Source organism: Dermochelys coriacea, chromosome 6, assembly GCF_009764565.3.
Source record: "Dermochelys coriacea isolate rDerCor1 chromosome 6, rDerCor1.pri.v4, whole genome shotgun sequence".
Lineage (NCBI taxonomy): Eukaryota > Metazoa > Chordata > Testudines > Dermochelyidae > Dermochelys > Dermochelys coriacea.
This window is the reverse complement of record NC_050073.1, coordinates 46,285,806-46,304,923: the sequence shown is the minus strand read 5'-3', so window position 1 is coordinate 46,304,923 and position 19,118 is coordinate 46,285,806. Positions and strand designations below refer to the sequence as shown.

General features: G+C 43.1%; 1 protein-coding gene across 1 annotated transcript in view; it reads left to right on the top strand.

Moving 5' to 3' along the window:
- The window catches only part of ABTB2 (ankyrin repeat and BTB domain containing 2), a 205,972-nt gene that overhangs the window by 122,745 nt on the left and 64,109 nt on the right, over positions 1-19,118 (top strand). Inside the window, exons 2-3 of the mRNA XM_038406248.2 lie at positions 12,194-12,340; positions 15,209-15,419. Coding sequence (XP_038262176.1) covers positions 12,194-12,340; positions 15,209-15,419 — 358 coding nt within the window. The remainder of the gene's footprint in view (positions 1-12,193; positions 12,341-15,208; positions 15,420-19,118) is intronic.

Here is a 19,118-nt window from a genome sequence, read left to right as displayed (position 1 = left end):
AAATCCTGTCTCTTCCTATCCTAAGCTGTATTGTCATGCATTGTTAGAGCTACTGTGTTTCACCCCAGAGGTAACTGCATTTTGGGTCGGATGGAGTGGGGTGATCCCTATGCACACTTTGCAAAGTACTTTGGATTCTTTGGGGTAAAACTAAATTAAAGATGTTAATGTTATTAACTAAAAAAGGACCATAAGAAAATTGTCGGTACATATTGGATAAGGGAACATTACTGAGGTGTATGGGTATGATTCTGAATGAGTGGAGAAGTTAGATGATTTAAGAAAGCAGCTTCTGTCAAATCATCCTGGAGGGTAGGGAAGTATTATTCCCATTTTACAGTTAAGTGAACTGAGAAACAGGGGAATCTAGTAAGTTGGCCAAGGTCACACAGCAAGTCAGTGTCAGAGCTGGAAATACAACCTTGGCAGCATAACGCCAAGTCTCCTGCTCTACCCATTAGACTGCACTCACTGTTGGCAAGTGTGTCTGTTTTCTTCACTTCTTCCAGAAGGCTTGTGGCAAATATACTGTGCCTCATAAAGCTTCTCTTCATTTGTCCATGTGATATTTACAGCCTTGTAGAGGGTTTGCTCTTTAATGAGTCTAATTGGAATCTGAAAACAGAAATTTGTAAAAGCACAGGGGGTTTATTCCAAAACCTATTGTTACTGCTGAGTTGCAGGGTCCTATTATGCCCTCAAATTCCACATGGAAATTATGATGCCATGAATGCTGGTGATCTTAGAGAGAATGGCCCTGCGCTTGGAGATTGTGTTTGTTGAGCACATCAGATTCTTTTCAAGTAACTGCAATGGTTGCACTACAAAAAAAATTCAATTTCTAGAAATTGAGGGAAAATATTAGTTCCTCAGTCTCTTTTTAATGTATTATGATGACATCAAAGACCACATTTTCAAATGACTTTATCATAGCCTGTAAAACAGTGAGCATAGTTTTCTAGACCCAAGTTAAAACACAGCCATGCCACTTACTTAAAATCTGGGCTAGTTGACAATAGAACAATGATTCAATATCGGCAAACTTGGTCTAACCAGTGGCTCTGAATGCAGAGATGTGGGCAATGCAGAGATCTGGCATTAACTCCCTTTGTGAGCTTGGACAACTCACTTCAACTCTTTATGACTTTGTTTCCCCATCTATGAAATTGAGGTAATGATGGTGGCCCTCCTGCCACAGCACTGAGAGCCTCAGATAAAAGGTGATGTATAATAACAAAAGAATAGCCATACTGGGTCAAACCAATGGTCCTTCTAGCCTAGTATCCTGCCTTCCGACAGTGGCTAGGGCCAGATGCTTCAGAGGGAATGAACAGAACAGGGCAATTGAGTGATCCATCCCCTGTCTTCCTGTCCCAGCTTCTGGCAGTCAGAGATTTCAGGACACCCAGAGCATGGGGTTGTGTCCCTGACTGTCTTGGCTAATGAACTTATCTAATTCTTTTTTGAACCCAGTTATACATTGGCCTTCACAACATCCCTTGGCCATGAGTTCCCCAGGTTGACTGTGCTTTTGTTTGTTTTAAACCTGTTGCCTATTAATTTCATTGTGTGACCCCTAGTTCTTGGGTTATGTGAGGAGGTAAATAACACCTTCCCTATTCACTTTCACCATACTAGTCATGATTTTATAGACCTCTAGCATATCCCCACGTAGTCATCTCTTTTCTAAACTGCACAGTCCCCGTCTTTTTAATCTCTCCACATATGGAAGCTGTTACATACCCCTAATCATTTTTGTTGCCCTTTTCCAATTCTAATGTGTGTGTTTTGAGCTGGGGATGACTGGAACTGCACACAATTTATTCAAGGAGTGGGCATACTATGGATTTGTATAGTGGCATTATGATGATTTCTGTTTTATTATCTATCCTTTTCCTAGTGGTTCTTTCTATTAGCCTTTCTGACTGCTCCAGATTGCGAAGTATGTTTATGATAAACTTTATGGAAACTTACCTGTTTTTCCATTATCCTTTAAAATACCAGCTCAGGATATGCGTTCATCAGATTATATAAAATTAAGCAACTGGGATCAGGCCAGGTCAGTGGTTAGACAGGAGACCTCCAAGGAAAACTCACCATGGCATGGGAAGTAGGACTGGTGATTGAGTAAGTAGCATGCTTCTCTCTGAGACAATAACCAATGCCCTGTTGCTGTGTTTGCTGGTAGTGTGCTGCCCTTCTGCCGTCTTCATGTCAGCTTTTGAATATGATGTAAAAAGAGTTTCTATCCACTCTTGATCATCTGGAATGCCATTTGTTCCAGCCACACTAGGGAACTTCCAGTATCCTACCTATACCTTCCATCTCCAGCTCAACCCCAGCATTTTCAATGGTCAGCTCCTTTTCCCAAAACAGTTATTTGATGCTGATGTAGCATGGCAGCCATGTTTCACCCCAGAGATGATTGTATTTCAAGGATGGGTGAAATAAAAACCTGTTTGTGTTTTCTGACAGTCCAGTATTAACAGAAAGCATGATTAATTCCGTGAGATTACCCAGGCATTTAAGGATTTGTGCTGACTGACAGTGGGCCTTACAGATTTTCTGTACTATAGTGTACATCGAATGTTAGTGTAATAGCTCCCCTAGAGCTGCAGAGTTTGTAAACTCTGTTTCACATACTTATGGAACATTGGGGCTGGTGAGACAAGTTATTGCAGAGAGATAATGTCCTTAAGCCTGCAGTTTTGGGACATCTTTATGTTTGAGCCACATAATGCCTATTGATATTTTGCTAATAATGGCCAGATTGTTTTCTAGAAGACAATGTTGGCTCTTGATAACATGTTACTTAAGCCCAGACAAACTATGGCTGCCAGTATTAGTCTTTGATGTGTGCATTAGGACACAAAGTATGTTCCACTCATGAAACTGAGAGCTCTGCCTAGAGCTAAATGTAGTACAGATAGGCACTGTAAAAATTTCCCCACGCTCCTCTACCAAACAGTCATGACCTTCAACACTCACAACTGTTCCAATCTTGGCAACAACCCCTCACCTTGGCCATCACCCCTAAATCCTGATATACAGTTCTCCTGTTTTACTCTAGCCCCGAAATCTCTAGCCCCTCATCTCTACAAGTGTCCTGACTACAGCACCCCCTACTCTCCCATTCCTGGCTATGCTTGTGCACCACGGTCCTGACTGGTATTGTCAAATGGAGCCCTGGCTGTCCCTCAGAAGAGGCTGCCAGTTGTGCATGTATGTGAGGGGCGTGGTATGGAAAGATGGCCAAAAGCAATCAGTGTGAGACCACAAAACTCATTTTAATGTGTGGGTGTGTGAATTGATCTGTTCTGTACCCAGCAGTTTCCAGAACTGAACAGCTAAGACAGTGGCTCTTAAACTATGCACCACTGTGCACTTGTAGATAATCCAAGGACCCTTCTGTCTCAATGCTTAAGCCTTTCTCTCCCTCCGACTGTCTCCTTCCCTCATTTGTTTTGAATTAAGGTATGATTGTTAAATGCGGATGCTCATACATATGATTGGTTTTGATTTCTCTTACTGCTGATAGAGCCCCACTGAATGATGTGCCCATCTGTTTTGTAATCACTTCATGCAAAATTGTTACTTTCCCGTTAGTTAGCAGTTATAAGCACTCTTCTCCCATCACAGCTTTTTTCCCAACTCCTGTCTTCCTATCAGGGTGATACATGACTGTATCTGATCTCAGAACCTGACATGTCTACATTTGTATATGTTAGCAGAGGAACACCTTTGGTTGGCTGGTTTCCTTTGGTGTACTCTGCTGTCAGAAAGAACAGTAGACTATCGCTGTGATGATGTCAGATTTCATAAAACCAAGTAGGCTTAAGCTTTCATATACTTGGATGAGAGCCTGCCAAGGAGAAAAATAAGAGGTCCAGGAGATGGTAGTGATTTGGTAGGTGGTCCTCTTTGTTCTGAGTCCGTTCTGAATCAGTGTACCATGGTACTGCGTTGCGGGACAGAAATTAATAGAGTCCCTCACCACTCAATATGTTTAAGATTTACGGCACTTTTTGTAGAAAAAGAACATCTGTCTCTGTGTCCCACCCAAACGGGGTAATTAGAGTTGCAATTGGACTAGAGCAGTGGTGGGCAACCTGCGGCCCGTCAGGATAATCCACTGGCAGGCCACGAGACAGTTTGTTTACATTGACTGTCCACAGGCACAGCCGCCCGCAGCTCCCAGTGGCCACAGTTTGCTGTTCCCGGCCACTGGGATCTGCGGGACCCATTGGCTGGGAATGGTGAACCACAGCCACTGGGAGCTGCGCAAAGCTGTACCTGCGGACGGTCAATGTAAACAAACTGTCTCATGGCCCACCAGCAGATTACTCTGATGGGCCACAGGTTGCCCACCTCTGGATTAGAGTCTCCTTGATTTCCTAGGTGAAATCCTGGCCCCACTGAAATCAATGGGAGTCTTGCCATCAACTTCAGTGGGGGCAGGATTTCTCCCTTCTGTCTCTAAAATGTTACTTCTACAAGCCTACTTGATTGAGATAACATTTGACGTCTGTTAATATTTCGTATGGCACTAATCACGAGACATATATTGCAAAGTTGTCTTGATGCCCATGACAGAAGACATTTTTCTTTCTTATTTTTTATCTTCTTGATGGATCCTATGTATTATTTACACTTTTTGATTTGGTGCGTATGTGACTCATACAAAATGTATCATGATTAAGGATAGGTAAATGGCTAGATATGATCCTGAATCTAGTGAGTGCTCCCAGAGCTGTCAAAAATTCATCTTTAGGTTTAATTTCCTGAAATGGATCTTTGTCTCATGTTTGTTTTTGTTTGTTGATGTTATGGTAATGTCTAGGAAGTCATGAAGCCCACTGTGCTAGGCATTGTACAAACAGAACAAAAAGATAGTCCTTGTTTCAAAGAGGTTATTTTTGTTCTGTCCAGAGGAAAGATGTATAAGACAAATGCAATTTTACTGGTTTTATCTAAAAACAAGTTAAAGCGCAACACATAACACCCTTCTTCTCTCCATACTCCCTAACGTATGCCCCATGGGATAGCATGTGTTCGGTAGCCTAATGTATCCTGAACCAAGCTCTTTAGACTTTGTCATACTTTTCTAACATTATAGAGTTAGTGCCCTATGCAATCTCCACAAGGAATCCCAGATGGCAAAATTCCATTGCTTTTCAGACCAGTCTCACTGGCTCTTTACCACTTCTGAAAGGCCACCTCTAAACCTCATGTAACCATTTGGAAGACCTCAAAGAGCTGACAAGGTAGTCAAGAAGCTGTCTTCCAACATGCAAGATTTAAATTATAGCAGATTTCTGTACCAACTGCTTTAAAGTGCTATGAAGTCCAGAAAACACAGTGAAAATCTTCCCATTGGAGGGTCCTTTTCCATAATCACATGCAAACAACCTGGAGAGCGTAACAACGTAAAGATAAAATGTCATGGACAAGGGTTTGGATCCCTCTAGCGTGAAATCTCCAAACAAAATCCAGTCAAAACCTCCTAGTTCACCTTTTGATGCCAAACCATAATTGTCATGTGATTGATGCCAAACTGCAAATTATCCCAGTTTCACTCAAAACTCAGCCCAGGAGTCACCCGCGAAGTTCTCAAACCTTTCGAGAAATTTGACCTGAGCTTTGAGCTTGAACCAAACCCCACATCAGGTGGAAACTGCAGAGTTGCATGGCCAGTTTGCCTGGGAAGTGATGGCCCACCAGCCACAACAGCATCCCCACTGCACCACTAAAAGCAACAAGATGTCGAATGGTATGAACATTTTTTGTTGGTGGTGTTTTTTGTCTTCTGTCCCTTGACCCAACTTAGATTGCAGAAGCATTTTTCAGTTGCTCTTAAAAAGCATCAGATTATAGACAACAATTCAAAAACCTTCAGGTTAGCAGAATAGTTTCATTCTGAAGAACTGCTTCACCCAGTAACTGGAACTCCACCCAGTAACTGCCTTTTAAGAGCCCTGGAACAGATTTCATATATTAAGTGAGGCAGAATCAACCTTGCTTTATTCCCAGTTGCTATTTCAAAACCTATGAAAATATCAGAAACTAATTACTGTTGTTAAACCTTGCCTTGATCACAGAACTATGAAGGTGTTTTCAGTTGGACTGCTGTATGTAGTGCTATCTCCCAGTAATCTCGGAGAAAGCTGCTGCTTAAATTGTTGTGATTTTAAGGCCTAATCCATGCCACACTGAAATCAGTAGAAAGACTTCTGTTGACTTCATTGGGAGTTGGATTAGCTCCTTAATCTCTTTGGCAATAAATAAATATATATAGTTTTGTGGCCAAAATACCAGGGCATGGCCAGGAATGGATGAGAGTCACACAACGTAACCCATACACCAAAAAAATAGCTTATAGACAACAAAGTGTGCTGTTGATGGATCATTGCAGCATTGTAATTAAAGGTTGCTTTGGGTTGTTATTTCGTGGGGGAAATATACCCTTGAAATTCATGTCAACTGTAGTTTTACTCCCAGATTGCAAGTAAAAAGAGAATGTTGAGGCACAAATTCATCTAATTGAGTTATATTTTGCTTATGTAGTGTGACAAAGCTCTGTCCTTGCCTCCATGGGTTCCGCGTTTCCTGGCGGATTTCGCTAGCCTCAGAGGCTCACTGTGACCCTCCACATAATGACAGGTTTCAGAGTAGCAGCTGTGTTAGTCTGTATTCGCAAAAAGAAAAGGAGTACTTATGGCACCTTAGAGATTAACAAATTAAATTTGTTAGTCTCTAAGGTGCCACAAGTACTCACTTTCTTTTTGTGACCCTCCACGTAAACCTTCTTTCTCTAGAGACAAGGGTCACAGTCTACTGAGCCCTTTTCATCATAAGCCAGCGAGAGACGTGAGGAGAAGTTATCCTTCCTTGCACAGTCTCTGTTGTCTCCCAGCCTCAGTGATTAATCAGGGGGCAAAGGTGTGGGGGGGAGTCTGGGCCCACCCTCTACTCCGGGCTCCAGCCCAGGGACCCTAATAGTATCAGCTATGGTAGCTGACCTTTTAGAGACATGACATGTACAATTCCCTGGGCTACTTCCCCCACAGCAGCCCTCACTTCCTCAAGCTCTACTTCACCCTTATCTCAGGGCCTCCTTCCTTGTGCCTGATATGGTGTGTACTACTCAGCCTCTCCAACAGCGCAACTTCCTCCCACAGCTCCTGACCTGCACCCCCACCTGACTAACTGGGAGGCTTTGAACTAGTTTCAGCCAGTCCCTGATTGGCTTCAGGGGCCAATCAACCTAGCCTTCTCCCTGCCTTCTGGAAAGTTCTTAATTGGCCCCAGGTGTCTTAATTGACCTGGAGCAGCTGCCATTTCACTTATCCTGGTACCAGGGATTTGTTTAGCCTGGAGCTAATCTATCTATCTCCCACTACTCTTCCATAGCCATCTGGCCTTGCCCCATCACAGTAGTTAGCCTTGATCAAAATCAATATAACCATGAATAAGAATGGATAAAACCAAATCTAAATTCATAAACAGGCCCTATAAATTCAATCAGAACAATTTACACTTCATATTTTGCATTTTTATAGTATCTTTTATCTGGAAATCTCAAAACACTTTTACTGATATTAATTAAGATTTATAGCACTACTTGGATCGGTAACCATAATTAGCCCCATTTTATAGAGGAGGAAACTGAGGCACAGAGAAACGATGAGAGTTGCCCAAGGTTGGTCAGTCAGCAGCACAGCCACTCTTAACTCTTTTTCTAACCACTTAGAATATGCTCCACTTCCACCTTTGCAAAGTCATGATACAAAAGTAAGGTGAGTAAGGTGTTCACAGTCTGACGCATTCATAATAACCTATCCCAGTGGCATGTAAAAGCATGTGACTTTACCAAATCAGAATCACCATCAGCACCTCCAGCTCGGAGTGAGATTTATATATTATCCACATGTCTCTCAGAAATAAAGTGAAGCATCTGTCTGAGTTTCTGCTTTTTTTGTCAGATTAACACCGTTTCAGAAAATTATTCCACTTCTGGGTGGGACTGTGTTGTTATCTCTGCTACAGAATATTTCTGATATCTGCAGTCAGAATAGCGTGTTGCAGTGCAGTTGACTCTATCCATCATGAAAACCATGTTTGACTCTTGCAGGTTAAAAGATACAAGATCAAATTTGGCTCCTAGCTACATGAGTCAAACCCTAATGGACTCAGTGTGGCTACAGATCCATCTGGGGCTCAGTTCCCCCTCTGCAAAGTGAGACTAACAGTACTTCTCTACCTCCCATGAAGTGATGGGACTATGGAAGTAGTACCAAAATTAGCACAGTAAAGTAGGCTGTAAACAAGCTGTGGTGAATATTGTACTCTTGCCGCCCAGTCAGTCGCTCCTGTTAGTCTCTTGAAAAGTTGTGAGCAAAGTGCTCTTTCTTTCCACTACAGGACCCTTTCATCTCCACTTAAGAATGCAGTGAGTGTAAAATGCAGTAATGAGTAAAAATGTGACCCTTACGAAAGAAGGGTACATGTGTGCACTGCTCTCTAATGAAGAGAATCAGAATTGCTCACATATGTATCACAGGCCCTATATGGCTAACAACTAGAGGAGATTCATGTCAATGGTATTGCAGTTGTTTACGGCAAGTATTGAAGTTGCCTTCTAGCCTTTTGCTTCCTTCATCCGGGCCACAAAGTGTTTCAGATGCCAGCAAGCTTGTTGCTCGGTGCGGGAATGGAATGCATTACTCTGGCCTGTTAAGGAAGGGTGCTGATGTGTTACATAGGAAGCTCTCTCCAGTCCTCTTTCAGAAGAATGGCGAGCGTGCTGTGGAACCTTACAGAAAGGAGAGGCTACCACAGGGGAAAAGGGGATGGTTCTCAGGACTCTGTCAGGGACTCAGTACCCTTCAATGGTGAAAAACGCACACACTACTAAATTAACAGGAAACAAATTTTATAAATGCTATTGCTGTGTATTAAGGGCCTGATTCCAAACCCATTTATATCAATGGAATACCGCCACAGACATCAGTGGGCTGTGGATCAGGCCTTAAGGACTTAATTCCATTCTCATCTCCCACTTAAGTAACAGGCATACCTCTCTCCCAGCCAGCGGAATCATTAGACCCTAAATATTTTGTCCTCTAATACTACTATACTTTGTGGGCAGATATGAGTAACTTTTCCCAGTGAATAAATCACTTTTATTTCCAGCTATTCACAACAACTGCCAAGCCATAACCTGAAAAGCTGAGAAAATTTGCTTGATTTGTCACTCTACAAAATCTTTATTTGTAATTAAAACAAACCAATCAACTTTCAGTTAAAACCATTGGGGGAGAAAGCAGTGGGGAGGGTGATCTGCACCAAAAGCTTTTGTGTGTGTGTGTTTGTGCCCTGCTTGTTTTATTATTGTAACTGCCCATTTCTTTTTCCACCTTCCTAGAGTTATGTGCTCCATTTGAAACTTTTAACAAATCAGCCCATTTTCCTTCTCCCACTGCTGTAAATTTAATCCATATGCCTTAAAATGTCCTTTCATAGGACTAACGTGGAAAAAGGAAATGGGCTCACACTCTGTGTAGGGGGCTGCAGTGTAGTGAGAGAGCGCTTCCAGTTTATATACGTTGCTTCTATTAATTCTTAGAACTCGAGCTTCCTAATTATTCAGATTAGAGACCATTGGCAGGGTTTTCTGCATTAGCCAACGGTGATGTACAGTGCAGAGACACAGCAGGATAAATCATTCCCTTATCCTCAGAATGTCTAGGAAGTTCTTGATGCAATCGTTGGCTGTGCCACTGTACAGGATGTGAAGAGGAGGTGTCCTGCTGAATGGGAGAGGGAGGGAGAGATCAATTCTGTATAAAATCTCAAAAGAAAACATCAAGACAAAGTAACAAAGATCTCCCAATGTGGTGCAGGTTAATTGGCAATTATCTGCTTGATGGGAGGCAGGGGACTGGCATGAAAGGAGGTGGCTGCAGATTTAGAATGAAGTACTCTCCACACCTAGGACTGGAACAGAAGGGGTATTGCATGACAGTATTGAAATGCATTAGCAGAGCTGTGTGGGGACAAAAGACTGAATAGCTTAGGGTGCCACAGATCAAGATTGAGGTGTGTTGGCAGAGAAGTGTAGGTGGTCCCAGGTCTGGAATAGCAAGGAATTCGGCTGGTCTGGGTTGAGATACATTGGTGGAATTGTGTGATGGATCCACAAGTGAAATTCATAGATTCATAGGTTTCAGAGTAGCAGCCGTGTTAGTCTGTATTCGCAAAAAGAAAAGGAGTACTTGTGGCACCTTAGAGACTAACAAATTTATTAGAGCATAAGCTTTCGTGAGCTACAGCTCACTTCATCGGATGCATTTGGTGGAAAAAAAACCCACAGATACATAGAATATCAGAGTTGAAAGGGACCTCAGGGGGTCATCTAGTCCAACCCCCTGCTCAAAGCAGGACCAATCCCCAATTTTTGCCCCAGATCCCTAAATAGCCCCCTCAAGGATTGAACTCACAGTCCTGGGTTTAGCAGGCTAATGCTCAAACCACTGGGCTATGGGAACTGCTGCACATCAGGATTCCAGTGCAATGGTTGAGTTGCCTGTCTAAGCTTGCTCAGTGCCTGTGGATGTTATGACAGGCTCTAAACAGTACTCACGCCCTTCCCTTCCAGTCGCACCAAACTCACCCAATTTGGCTCTGTTTTGTTATAGACAAAGGAAGAACTGTGAAGTGATTCACAAAGCAGATTGAAATGAAAATTTGTGGCACCTTAGAGACTAACAGATTTATTTGAGCATAAGCTTTTGTGAGCTACAGTTCACTTCATCGGATGCATGAGGTAGTAGAAAATACAGTGGGGAGATTTTATATACACAGAGAACGTGAAACAATGGGTGTTACCATACACACTGTAACAACAGTGATCAGGTAAGGTGAGCTACTATCAGCAGGAGAGAGAAAAAAAATAACCTTTTGTAGTGATAATCAAGGTGGGCCATTTCCAGCAGCTGACAAGAACGTGTGAGAAACAGTAGGGGGAGAAAGCAGATTGTGAGTTCTGATCACCACTATATAAATTGCTTTTATGTTATTGACATAACTAGTCATTTTACATCAATGCTCTTGTAAAGAAAGTGAAACAGTTTTAGAAACATGCTTAACAACCAGAGAGAGAGAGAGAGAATGTGTGTGTGTGTGTGTGTGTGTGTGTGTGTGTGTGTAACAGAGGGAGAGGTGTTTCCAATCGAACTTTCTATTTGGGTCATTTGTAGAAATGCAAATAAATGGGCCAGTTTTGATGGGCCAGTTTTTCAAAATCAGCTTCTAAGAGTAATCTTACCTGCCCAAATGTTCAAAAATTAAACTTGTGCGTTCAAAACTGCCTACTGTCAGATGCACAAATGAGATCATTAATGACCTGGTTTTCAGAGATGCTGAGAATCTTCAGTTCTCATTCACCTCAGCTGGACTTGGCAATTATGCTCAACAACCTTAAAAATCAGGCCATTGCATCCAACAATCTCATTACAGCTATGCAAGTTCAGCCTGTGGGCACACGACTTCATTTTTGCATATACAGTTTTAGGGTATGTCTACACAGCTAAATAAAAAGAAAAGACCCATAGCAGTGAGTATCAGAGCCTGGTTCAACTGACTTGGGCTTGCGCTGCGGGGCTAAATAAGCAGAGTAGATGTTCAGGTGAGAGTCCAGGCTCTGAAACCCAGCAAGGGGGGAGGGCTTTAGAGCCCAAGCCCAAACATCTACACTGCTATTTTTGACCCTGAAATGCAAGCCAGAGTCAGTTGACCTGAACTATGAAACTCACTGCTGTGGGATTTTTTTTTTTTTTTTTTTACTGTGTGGACATACCTTTAAAGGTTTCTTTAGACTCTCCAAAGCTTTTATTGTAATTTTACAATAAAATAATTTTACAAACTCTTTGTTTCCAGCATTTACAGGCTGCAAACAGTATCTGTGTTTGCTCCCTAGAGCTCAGCTCCTCCGCTTCTGCCAATCAACAGCACTAATTGGTCCCAAAGACCTTCTGAGCACTGTGGCTGAGTGAGCAGCATGCATTGAATTCTCCAGTCACCACTACAAACAGAAATCAGTGCTTTCAGTATTTCCATCCCATCCCTGAATGGTGGAGTATTCCCCTGGCCCTGCAATTTCACTTGTAACAAGCCTGTTCACTGCTCTCCCCAGGTGTGCTGTCTCTGCCTGCCTACTTCAGCCCCTACAATGATGGCTCCATAAGCAGTGATGGACGGGCCGATGCTTATGCCCAGCTGGAGCTCCGAACTCTGGAACAGTCTCTCTTGGCAACTTGCGTTGGAAGCATCTCAGAACTAAGTGAGTTTCAGCTGTAACTGATCGTTTGTTTAAACAAAATATGAGGCCTGCTGCTATTGAAGTCAATGACAGTTTTGTCATTGGCTTCAGCATGAGCGGCATTGGTTCCATGTTATGTAAAATTTGATTGTTTCAGGGTGCTGTTTGTGGAAATCAGATTAGGATGTTTTATGCTTAATTTATGCATAAAATGTCCCTCTTCCAGCATTTTATTCGATGTCTTAGTGACTTCAGTGCTGGTGAAAGATCTATTTCTAGCTATATAGGTGCTTAAATGGCTTTCATCAGAGCACCAGATTAACAGCAGTTAGTCAAATGGCCACAAGTTCACTTTCTAGTTGTCATACACTAGTAAAGTTTGGATGGAAGACGCTTCAGGGGAAAGTTTGTTGTTTTAATTTAAAATATAAAAATGAGAAGGAGGGAAATCCTGAGAATGCTTCTGATATAATCAATTTCGTAAATCTGTTTTTGTTAACAAACCCCAGATTTTGGGCCTAAACTACTTGACAGTGCCCCTTTAAAATAAACCAGAATGATTTGTGTTTTCCTGGCCTGGTTTTCCTTGCAAAATTTCTGCTGGCACCACTGTCCTAGTCCCCATGATCTGAAGGCTAATGAATATCAGGGGCTGGCCAGGCCCAGAGCTTGTGGTTTCACCATTTATTTAGCAACTTGCCTTAATTTGAGGTTTTTCAAATTCTTTTAACACACCTCTATTTATGCTGGAACACAAGGGAGCTTTTGTAGCATGGGCCCATGATTGAATGCGGCTTCCTCTCCCTCTTTCCTAGTCCCTGCTTTGGCCAGCTTAGTCATTACGTCTAGTGAATGGATGTCCTGATATAGTCACCTACTGATTTTAAAATATGGTCGGGAGGTTGCCAAAGAAGTAGGGAGTGGGATGTTATTCTTTGCTGAAAATTTGAATTCCAGATGCATTTCTTTTCTGATCATGCAGGATTCCGGATTAGCACAGAAGCTAGAGGAGACACAGGACTCTTGTAAGAATGTTTGGGCTTTAGGGAAAGATTCAGGAGCAACAGAACTGGAAAGGCAGAGACATTAGGAGGTTTTTTCCTCTCTGGAGTCTACTTCTAAAATGAATTTACTATGCGACGAATGAGTGCACAGCTTCATGTTGCAAAGTGAGGTTTTAACACCCCATCGATCTGACTCACTAATAACTGCATAATGCTCAGACATAAAGTAGCCATGTGTTTTCCCCAGCCTGTGTAATATCAATTCCTAAAGCGTTCAGCTGGAGGCATCGTAGTAAACTTAGTCTTTTTGCTGTTAGACTTGAGTGGATTAGCATCATCCTAAGAACTGCACTGGGCAGTCAAGGTGGGGGTGGGGGGGGAATTCACATTTTGTGTGGCTAAGTTCACGGCGCCATCTCAGACCCAGCTTGGTGTTGGTGGCTATTTCAATTCCATCCTTTCCCAGCATTGTAACCATAGAACACAATGGAGGAACATTTCCTGTGAGGATTCTAGAGGACTGCAGAACATAAAGCAACAGAAGATTCCCAGGGAAAAAATAGATTCTGTGCCTATATAGTATTCTATAGTAGTGGTTCAGACTAGTGCTACGGGAATACCCCTACTGTAAATTGTAACACTTGAGGCCTTTACTGTCAGGCTACAGTAGTGTTTGTAACGTGGGGTATAGTATGTTTAAAGCAAGTGTCAGCTGAAGAGCACTTGGGATTTATATAGCCAAAGGTGTTCTCTGCAGGTGCTAACCCACAGCAGCTTCATGTTCTGAGGGGGAAGGGTTAGTATCTTCTTAGTAGCAGCTGTGTAACATAGATTTTCCTCCTCCCAGTTGCCTGGTCAGGAGTCTTCCAATGTATTGACACAGGAAGGTTGACAAGGGTTCAGAATCCCCAAGAAGTGAGCAGCTCAGAAGACACTGGATGCTTTCTCCTTGAGTTGAGACCTTTATGAGGATCAGGGAGAGACTTCCAGCAAGGTCTGTGAAAATCAGAGAGAGAGAGAGAGAGAGAGAGAGAGAGAAATATAAGCATTGGCCCTTTAATAAGGGAGATGGATGTTGTTACTCCTTGGAAGCAATCTTCAGCTAGAGAACAGTGAGGAGGCTAAGAGAAGCAAACACCAACAAGAAGGGACTTCCAACTAGGACAGAGGCTTTCCTCTTTCTGTCATAAGAACCTGGGCAGACGGTTGGGACTTGAGGGCTAGTTAGGTGGGATCAGATGGCTCCAATGTAGGGAACTGGTCTGGCCTCATAACATGTAGAGGACAGGGAGAACCAAAACAAGCAACCTACATGGACGCTGCCTCTGTCCCCTTGCATAAATTATGTTCCCAACCCAGTGCTGATGTAGGATCTTACAAAGTGTATTTCATTAGCCAAAGGCAGGCAAGAAACCCATGGATGTGGCTTCAGAAGAAAAGAAACAGTATTAAAATAGCAAAGAAAAATAATGCAAAGTCATCACATGGATCCCAGATGACAGACAAGTTTAGCATCTTAGATAGTAGTTTAATTCTACCATGGCTTGTCTAATGGCTAGGAATTTAAAAGGAAATTAAATTTCCATTGCAATAAACCAGTGGTTCTCAATCTATTTAACATTGTGGGCCGCATCCATTACTATCTGTGTGGCCCTGAGGATGTCACCTGGGCTGCAGCTCTGTGCTGATTGGGCCACAGATTGAGAACCACTGAAATAAACTGTAAAATGGCAGCTCCAGGACCTGCCTATTGGCTTAGTGGGTAAATAATAATTACACACACAGAAGGCTTTTTCAGTTGCCAGTGATTTTATTTAGCTGAGGAAATAAGCATATGGGTCTGGATGAACATTCAGAAATGCTTTTCCTGTCCCCTTCTGTGCAGGTGACTTGGTATCGCGAGCAATGCACCACATGCAATGTTTGAACACCCTCCACCCCGGCATGAGCCCTATCCGGCAAACCAGGCAACAGCAGCCCATTACCTGGTCCCCTGATGCCCTCCATACCCTCTACTACTTCCTACGCTGTCCTCAGATGGAGTCCATGGAGAACCCCAACCTGGATCCACCAAGGATGACCCTGAACAATGAACGGTAGGGAAGTCTGTTAACTGTTAACAGTAAGGAAATCAGGCCAACAAGGCCTCCTTTTGCAGAATAGCTCAGGGCTTATGTGCCGTGCAGTTCGTTTGCAGGAGGCTATCTATCAGGCATCAGTTATTCCTACTGTCCAGCCAGCATGGGTTATTAGTCTTGCCAAGTTTACAAGGTGTTGGAATTGGAGCTGGGAAGCAAGCTGCTTTCTTAGACAGTCTTTTCCAAGCAAGATGTATACTGTATATCGCCAGCAAGGCTTGTCTAGGGACATTGCCAGGAGTGCATGTGGCTGCCTAAAGCAGTAAAGACCTTACCAAAGAAAATGTTACCCTCTCAATACCACTGATTAATGATTGTCATCATTCTTGGGAATGCGAAGGTTGATTGCAGTGGAGAGCCTGAGAGGGGGCTTATTTCAGGTGCTGCTACATGTCTAGTAGGTGGGAAACTTACACAAGAAGTCAATACCCCAATAAAAACACAAGGGCCACTCTCACTCGTGCCAAGCAGTACCTGACTCTGCAAGTAGTCTTATTATTAGATCTGGTTGGAAATTTTCCAGTGGAATATTTTTTTAATCAGAAAAGGTTGATTTGTCTAAATTGAAACGTTCTGGGGGCACGTATTGATTGTTGACTAAATTCTGACAGAAACCCTGCAGGTTTCTGACACAGCCCTGCCTGCCTGCCAGGTTTCAAAACCTGCCTGGGTTCCTGCCGACTCACCCACCCAGCTCCTCAGCAGCCCACCTGGCAGGCTGATGGGGATCCTGGGAGTCCAGCTCCTACACTTGCAGCTCTTTGCTAGCCTGGACCTCTAGGGCTTCCTGTCTTTCTGGTTCCCAGGGTCCCTGGTTTTGGGGCAGCCCACCAGATGGACTGCCCCCGAGCTAGGGCTTCCAGTATCCCAGCTCTTCAGCAAAACAAAACTTTGGTATTCACATTACACAAGCAATGCTGAAATTTCATTTTTGTTCCGTTTTGGAATTATTATTTTTTTTAAATTTCTGAATGTCCCATGGAATGGGAATTCCAGTTTCTGGCCAGCTGTACCCAGGACATGTTAGTGTGCCTTCTGCTGTGTGGTTCATTGTCAGCCTGGCAGAAAGTCAGGCACACAGCATATCCCTTTGCTCCTTTTGAGAGCAGTCTCTGGTTGAGAAGCATCCTAGGCTTGCAATGTGTTAGATTCCAACTCCCATGCCAGGTGGCCACATTCTCAAAATGAAAACGCACAGGAGCAGGGGAAGGGATGACACCTGCCACGGATTTATTAATACTGTGGCCCCTTATTCCAACACCAATGTCCTCTACTGACCCCAGTCTCCCCCTTGTGCTGAGTGGCAGCAGATGTCCAGGGCCCTATAGGTCAGTTCTCCAGTGAAAGAGAATTCGGTGATGTACTCTAAGTGTAAATTTGCTTTATTTGCACACATTCACCAGCCCTGGGATGAGATGGTCGAACAGCATGCAGGGCAATCCCTTCTTTTAGGCATCACAGCCCCACCAGTGCCTGGTTCCCAAGGAGCAATTCTGCCTCAAGAATGGATTCTTATCAGAGCCCAAGGCAGACAGCAAATTCTCCAGCTGCTCACACGGCTCCCTTTCTCCCCAAGCTGCCTCTATATCCAACCTTGCATAATCCAGCTAACAACAACCCAGCACAGCTTCCCAAGACTTACATGTCGGCCTGTCCAAAACTTGCTTGCAGGCTAAGAACTTGGAAGACTGTGTGTAACTACACCACCAAGTGACACCTGCCGTAACAATATGATAAAAACAGATTAATCTACTGTCACTCTCAATCTCCCATTAATTTAAAAAGAGATGTTTTTAATTACAATTTTTTTCTCACTTAAAAATAATAAAATAACAAATTTAACATCTAATGTCATTTTTAAAAGTTAGCTGAAAGTCACTTTAATAACACTAACAGAGAAAATAATTTATAAATCACAACAAATTGGCCTTTCCCCACAGCCCCGGACAGGGTCCTTCATGACTTTCTCTTCCCCCATTTCCCAGTGTGGACATGGAGCAGTCCATTTCATGGAGCAGTCCAGCCTTCTCATCACCTTCTGGGCTGGTGCCTCTGCCAAGCCCCACTTTTGCAAGCTTGACTGTTGCTGCTGTTACCATTGCTGCCAGCCAGGCCTCACTCCTTCAGGCCTGATGGTGGTGTCAATGCCACTGGCCATGCCCCGATGGTGGTGGATGGTGCTTCTAAGTCTGTTGTAGCTGCTGTCCCCAGGCACAGGGGATAACAGCTTCTGAGCAGAGCCCCCAGCAGGACCCGTGGGTTAGGAGAGGTGCTGAGCATAAACATGGGTGTCCCATTTCCTGGTTCCAGGTTTCCAGGACAGAATGCAGAAGTCTTGGAAGGGAAAAAAGGACATCTGGTCACTGTATCCAAACAGCAACTGCTATAATTTCAACCTGAGTGTCTTTATTGTAGATTTTAAAAAATGGCAAATAAAGAGAGCATAATCATAAAGTCTCCCTGATAGAGAAAGCAGAGTGTACATCTCAGTCTGAAAGATGTTCCCTCTTGAATCCTTTCACATCCCTTAGCAGACTGTCAGGGAGGTTCCTTTGCTCATCTGGACAGACTGTTACTATGTTCTTGTGCAGCACCAACCCCAATGGGGTCTCAATCTTATTGGCATGCTACTGTATTCCAGAATAATAATTCTCCCTGTACTGATGCCTGATCTTCCTCCAGAAGAAACTACAACCTTAAAAAGATCTGTCTGGTGGGAATAGAAGCAACTGGAGAGAACCAGTGTGAGCTTGTGATAGAAATAAGAGGAAATATGGAATGCAGCAGGTTTCATTTTAAGTTGTTGTATTAGATAGATAAAGAATAAAATTACATGGTTAAAATAGGGAAGGGGATGCAAATGTAATAACTGCAAAGTTGGCCTACCAATCTGAAAAGGTCACACACAGTATGTCTACATTACAGTAACATACCCAGTGAGAGTAGATGATCAGAGTTTTATATGGGTTAAAACATGAATGCCATCCCAGTTTTCCACTTTTCCTCCACACCTGCATCCCTTCTATGATCTCCAGAGCTGGGTTAGAGAATGCAATATCACAATTTCAGTGCAAGCTGTATGTCTATTTTATGTTTAAATCAATACTATATGCTGCATCAGTAGCAGGTTTTTGGAATATTTCCCACCGCTTACTTCGGATCGAGACTTGGGTGTACAGGAGATTAAAAGTGATATTTTTTAAAAAAATCAAAAGTTTGGCATTAGAAAAAAAAAACCATGAGCCTGAATATACCAGACTGAACAAATGGCTTCAAACTTTGATGGAACCTGTGTAAGTCAAACTGCCGGATATACCAACAGCAACTAACTTCCAACCCCACTTGGAATCTGTTCCAAGATATGTTTGTCTGTATCATACCCCATTGACCGCAATCCCTGTTGTTTAAATGGCTAGTGGGGTAAATATTGCTGGGGACGCTTTGTACATGAGTCTGTTTATTCATTCCCAACTAAAGGGAAAAGACAGTTGAGGTTGCATGAGTGTGTGCCAGGGGGCAGTGTGATAGGTGAAGGCATTGATTCACCTACTCTGACTTGGCAAAGCTGTGTAGCCAGCCCTTTTATTCTTTACTGAGCTGTGCTAAATCAGCTGCAAACTCTGCATTGCTCTATTGTGCATTTATGGTCTCTCTAGA